Genomic DNA, 6,682 nt, shown 5'->3' on the forward strand with positions numbered 1-6,682 from the left:
CAGGATGGACATCTTCTGGCCACCTGTTTAAAACTTTCTCTAGGCGTCCCTGAATGCACCAGGATGGACATCAAGCTGTTGTAAAAACATTTAATTGAATTTTAATGTTGATGATTTACAACAGTTTATTACTAAGCCACTGCATGTTGCTGGCCTAATATGACATATATTTTATAGAAATAAACATATTGTTTAACTCCCCGAGAAGATACTCTTTAAGACATATTTTGCAGGATTTTTTTTAATCTATAAAACAAAATTTGCCATCTATAAATGAGAACAAGTATGAAAGAGATGCCTTGTTTCTAATCCATGTTCTTTTGCTAAGTTAAGGCCTAACTGAGACCAGCCATAATGTTTCAGCACAAACTTTATTTTCCAGTAACATGAACACTTGAATATTTAAAAAATGAAGGATAAGTCCTTCAGGAAACAAAAGAACTCGTCGTGCGTCTTGTTTTGGAAAGTGTCCCATATAAAAGTGAGCCTATAGTGACGTCATCAGCTGGAGTTCACGTGTGTGACACGGAGAGTGTAATTAGTGAGAGGCCCGAGCTGACAGTGAGTGTTTGAGCGTGAGTAACCCACACGCAGCCGGTTCATGTGACCAGGCCGCAGCTTCGGTCAATTATTGATTATTGGAGCTCACACGATGGAAGCAGAACCTTTGAGCGTCTAAAAGTGTTGGACGTGTACCATTTTAATACGCTTGTTCAGAAAATGCAGATTCTGCACATGAAACCGTTTCATTGCTTCAGTCCTGGGGGGCGTCCTCACACCCAGAAGGGGGCAGTGTCACACTGCTCTGCTGGCTCATTGGCTCTGGGGGGGGGGGGGACTTATTTACAGGAAGAGAACAACCAAAGTATCCACAACAGTTACTAATGTACTCAGATTACATGTGTGGTGCTTGAGGATAACTGGGATGTGTGAGTTTATGTTAAACACAACAAAGACAAAAGTAGTTCCCAAAGCTGCAGGAAAACAGCTGCTGGTCATTTATTGTAACCGATGATGAGAATCAGCTGCGATCGAGAAGATGAAAATATGTTCGTGTGTCTGCCTGTTCAGATTTTAAAAAGTAAAAAAAGTCCCTGGATGAAAATCTACAAGTGATTAACACAATTCAAGATGGCTGCCACTGACCTTAAAGACACAGAAATGGCTCCAACTCAGTCACTTTTATGAATGTTGAGCCTGGTAGTAGCTGAGAGTCATCTCCATATATACTCATGAAATTATGTATAATGTTACGTTCAAGGTTTGAGCACATCAACTGTGACATGAAAGGTAGCGGGCGATATGCATTCCTTCAAGGACGGCAAGGCCTTTGATTTAATAATGAATTAATTCTTTAGTCACGTTTTCTGTGGATTTTCTCTTTTTGTGTTTGCTGCTTTTTTCAAGTCTTCATAAAATCTAGAGTCAGTGTTGATGATTTCATTTTTCAGCTGTTTCCTGTGCAGACGTTTAGTATTTCATTGTTTCTGACTGAGTTTATGCTTTTTGTTATTATTCCTTGACCTTTGACACAACGTGATCTGATTTAGTATTTCATGGTTTCTAATTGTTTTTGGTTTTATATTTTTATTCCATGTGCTGTAAATATATCTTGCTACTTTTTATCTGATGATGTGATATTTTTGTTAAGCACTTTGGTAACAGTTTCTGTTTTAAATGTGCTCGATGAATAAATCTGACTTGACTATTTGAGTTTGCAGAGGGAAATATATTTAGAATTATCCAACACTGTCAGGTTTTTTCATTTTGTAGCTGTTGGTAAACAAAAATATATAAAAAGGAAAAAAAAAGCTTAGCATTAAGCAATGCTATTAAATCTATTTCAGAAGATTTTCAATAATTTAAATGAATAATATTCAACCCCCCTTTCAAAATATTTTTCTTCAGTGTAGTCAACTTTAAAAATTCAGTTTAAATTTAAAAAAAATCAGTGAAATTGTTATGTGAAGTTTTAGAAATGTACATAAATTGTGTCAAAGTTCATGCTCAATAATCCAGATAAAAAAATCCAACAAAGTTCAGTCAGGTCCTCTGGACGGTTCTTTTTTTTGTTGAAACATTTCGTCCTTGATCCAAAGGACTTCATCAGTCCAAGGAGCCACAACAGCACACCCACATAGTGGGCAACCAGTTTGCTGGTGATAAGATGGTTTCTGGAGTCCGCCCTCTCCCCCGTCAACTTCTCTGAGGCAAAGTGGTTGAAAACATCAAAGTTCATGCTCAATAATCCGATGATAATGATCCAGTATCCAATCATTTGGATGAAGGACGAAAGGTCTCAACAAAAAAAGAAACCGCCCAGAGAACGTGACTTGACCTTTTGGATTTTCTTTACATGGATTATTGAGCATGGACTTTGATGTTTTGAACCACTTGGGCTATGGCTGCCTCAGAGGAGTCGACGGGGGAGAGGGCGGACTCCAGAAACCATCTTATCACCAGCAAACTGGTTGGTCCACTATGTGAGTAAGCCACTTTTGTTGTGGCTCGTCGGACTGATGAAGTCCTTTGGATGAAGGACGAAACGTCTCAACAAAAAAAGAAACTGTCCAGAGGACCCGACTGAACTTTGTTGGATATATAAATTGTGCATATGGTAAAAAATGTAAAAAATAAAAAACTTTTTTATGGCTACACATAATACTTTTGAATAAGTGGGAAAAACAAATATAAAATGTATAAACACAGAATCCAGTAAATGAAGACATAAAACTCATCCCATGAGTTTCAACTGTACCTGCAGACTATGAGGAACTTTATTTTAGTACAAACAGGAAGCAGGCGATGAGTGAGTGCACAGTGTTTGTGGCTCCACGTGTCCGCCCGTCACGTGCACAGTGCTGTGGAGCTCCGCCTCGTGCGCTCTGGCTTTGGCCCGCAGCTTGGCGATGCTGCAGGAGCGAAGCTGCTCCGAGCTCAAGCCCTCTGACCCCTCGGGCCTCTCCCACTTCCCCAACGTCAGGACCACGGGCTGCTTCTGCACGCTCAGCGGAGGAGCTGGAGCTTTTGTCCATGGGTAGTCGTCTCCTTCCTGTTGCCCCCCCCAGGCCTCGCCGTCACAACCTCCTGTCTGTTTGCTCCTGCTCTCAGAAATGTCCCTGTGGTCTCGTGTCACGTGAGGCCGTGCGAGCTGGCCTTGAAGCTTCAGCTGCCGCCTCATCTTGGCTCGACGGTTCTGAAACCAAACCTTCAAGCAAATGGAAATAATCCAGATGAATTAGATTATAAAGGGGAAGACTCTGAAATACTGACAAGGTACTTCTGGTGAAAAAGTTAAGACAAAGTACAAAACTGAAGAGAAAATATCCGAATAACGGAATTCACCAAGTAGAAAAATACACCGTATAATAAAGTTGTTTAAATAAAACAGTTTCATACAAGAATTTAAAATGTAAATGTTTTAATATTTGTTCAAATTTACTGTTCTTAAAAGTTAAGAATGAAGTAGTATTACAGCCCTGGTAAGAAAATATATAAAAAATAAAGAACATGAATACTGCAGGATTTCAAAATAAGAGCAGATGGAAGTTCATTAAAGATGATGGAAAATATTCTGATATTTACACTAAAAATAATTAAATTTAAATACATAAACTAATTGGCACGACTTGTTAAAGTGAAGTAAAGTTAAAACTAAAATGTTTCTTTTTAACATCCTGATGCATGCTCAATAATCCAGGTAGAAAAATCTAAAAAAGTTTAATTTCTTTTTAAGTTGAATTTTCTAAAAGTTTATGATAAATTGTAACAAAAACATTCAAGATAATAAACAACATTGTCTAAATAGATTTTTTTTTTCTCTCATGCATAAAATACGGTCTTTTATTTTAAGAATATCAACGTAAGTAAACTTTATAAATCCATTTAAAACCTTTCAATGCAACAAAGTGTTGTACAACACAACACACTACAATCAAATGAATGTACAATTAATTAAAGAACACTAGAAATAAAGATAAAAAGAAAAATTATAAAACCATAAAAATCACAAGTTAACAGGCAGTGAGAGCTAAAATAGATTTTTTTTTTAAATTTAGCCTTTATTTATCCAGGTAGTCTCATTGAGCCACGAGAACTCATTTTCAAGAGAGACCTGTTCAGGGAGAAGAAGATGGTGGTTGAGTGCCTTGCTCATGGGACCAGAGTGGGACAAATGAGGGTGGGGGCAGGTGTGGGTGCTTCACCTACCCCACCCACATTTTTGATGTTGTCAGTACCGGGGCTTGAACCGGCGATCTTCCGATCACAGGCTCACCTTCTCTAACCTCTGCGCCACCCCTCCCCAAAAAAATGAATAAATAAATAAAAAGGAATTTTACGTGAGGATTTAAAAGCAGCCACAGAGGATGCCATATATATATATATATATATATATATATATATATATATATATATACTGATACAAGCTGAAGAAAACAATTTAATAAACCTTAGGGTTATGAGGGGGTCCCTGAAACCTTTTCTCCCCTGTAAGGGGTCCCTGAACCCCAAACGTTTGAGAAGCCAGAGGATAATTTTACTCATCTTGTGTTTGTTGGCATGAAAACAGACGTTTGAGATGAACAGTTTGATTTTCACTGTAAAAAGTGAACACTAGTGAAGTGAAGACAACAGGTCCAGCAGGAACCCCGTCCCCCCCCCCCCACCTGAACTCTGGCCTCGATCAGATCCAGCCTGAGGGCCAGGGCCTCCCTCATGAAGACGTCTGGGTAGTGGGTGCTGTGGAACGCCTTCTCCAGCTCCTCCAGCTGCCAGCTGCTGTAGTTGGCTCGTGCCCGCCGCTGCTTCACTGGCCTCTGTTCATCTGGAAAGTGCAGCACCAATTAAACCATCGCCACTGGGTGACAGGAAACTAATGGCTCTAAACTGGATAATTAGCGCCGCGATGCTTAGACACATTTTCACACGGAGTGAAAATTGATTGTTAGTTACAAGCTGTTCGTCAGTCTTCTGTAAACATCTACTCTGATGCCGAGAGACGTTAAAGCTGTAAGTGCCTGTTTGGCTGAAGTCGGAACAGTCCCAGGATTATCAGCCAATATTCACTGGCAGAGTGTGAACTCACCTTTGCTTTCTGTTAGGGGCCCAGTCCCAGCCGCCTGTGTGGCCAGCAGCAAAGCTTCCTTGCACGGCTCTGGCTGAAGGTAACTCCTCAGAGATTCGTAGCTGAAAAACGGCCCTGGGATGAGGATTGGAGGCGGTGAGCCCAGTCTGGTTGGGAACGCAGGGAAGAAGTGAGCAGGTGAATGAAAAACTGCCGGAAAGAGAGTGGAAATCATTTGCCCTGGACCAAACATGTCCATGAGATAAAGAGTCCAGAATGTAACGGTTGGATTCTAAAGGCGTAGTTTTGGAGTGACAAAATGCATCCTACCCTCCCAGGCAGCAGAATAACAGTGTGTGTCCACTTCTGGACCTGTTCTATGTTTCTGAGGCACCAACAAGGTGTTGCCTTCAAGTCAAGGAGGTGGTCTCACCTTAGTTCCCTCCTCCTACCTGGTCACATCCAAACACACCTGCTTCATGGGAATGCAGGTGTGCACTATTGCAGCATCATCATTAATCAGTTTGTGAAAAGGCTCCATCAGACGTGCACCCAAAGACAAGTTGCAACACCTTTACGCCGCTCAAACGCCAGCGAGTGTTTCGACGGCCGGACCAGTTGAAAAGTTGAAATTATCACAAAGATGCTGCAACAGACGTCACAGAAAGTGACGCTTGGTTCTGTTGCATGAAAAGAAACAACAAGACCCAGAAAAACAGGTCCCAAGTCAAACTCAGCGGGTCACAAAACTGTGACTTTATTTGTGTTTTTACTTCCTTTTATTGACTTAGTGCACGTTGCTTTATGTGATTCATTTATCTTTAAGTTTTATTTTTCATACCGCTACGTGCTAACATTATTAACTCACAGCGTCCTGACTGGCATGACGAGAAGACAGAGAAAAACATGACGTAACATCTGATAAATACAGAACTCTTGTTGTTTAGTTTGAAGGTAATTCTGTTTTTTATGATTTTTTAATAAGCTAATGTCACTGATGTTTATTTCAGTTAGTGCTTCATTGATTATGTTTCATTGTGGCAGTTCTGGGGGTCCGGTTTTTATTTATCTTGTCAAGTTTTGCAATTGCTGATAAATTTGAGCCGTTTTGACCTTTCATGGATTTATCTCCTTTAAACTTTGTCTAATTTGTGTGAATGCATCATAAAAATAAATACATAAATAAAAAGACTAGCTATCTGGCTAGTGTCTCTAGTAGTAATTCAAAAATTACTTGCAAATAAAATCAATAAAAGTTGACTGTAACTGGGTAAAATGTAATTTAAAAATATAAAAATATCTATATATATCTATATATTTGTTCTATTAGAGAAGCCTTATACACTTATGCATGCTCACAACCACACACAAATAGAAGCAGGGATGCTTATGTAGGCTTTATATGTAGATATATAGATATGTATGTGAGTGTATATTCATGTGTATGTATGTATGTATGTATGTATATAGGCGTAGGTATGGGTATATATATTTATGGAAACTTACTGCAAAGCCATGAATATTTTAAGTTCTTTATACATATGTATTTTGTTGCTGTGTTTTGTCATGTTCTTTGCAGGTGAACAGACAGTGGCCGGGTGTTTTGACGTGTGCTCT

At 39.4% G+C, this 6,682-nt stretch overlaps 1 protein-coding gene across 1 annotated transcript in view; it reads right to left on the reverse strand.

The window, feature by feature from the left end:
* Positions 1-2,782: 2,782 nt before the first annotated feature.
* Positions 2,783-6,682, reverse strand: part of si:dkey-43p13.5 (visual system homeobox 2) — a 4,093-nt gene continuing 193 nt past the window's right edge. Inside the window, exons 2-4 of the mRNA XM_037688629.1 lie at positions 5,087-5,357; positions 4,668-4,825; positions 2,783-3,208 (exon numbers count right to left, since the gene is read on the reverse strand). Of these exons, the coding sequence (XP_037544557.1) occupies positions 2,783-3,208; positions 4,668-4,825; positions 5,087-5,357 (855 nt within the window). The remainder of the gene's footprint in view (positions 3,209-4,667; positions 4,826-5,086; positions 5,358-6,682) is intronic.

The sequence above is a fragment of the Nematolebias whitei genome, chromosome 15, assembly GCF_014905685.2.
Source record: "Nematolebias whitei isolate Nwh7 chromosome 15, NemWhi1, whole genome shotgun sequence".
Taxonomy (NCBI): Eukaryota; Metazoa; Chordata; class Actinopteri; order Cyprinodontiformes; family Rivulidae; genus Nematolebias; species Nematolebias whitei.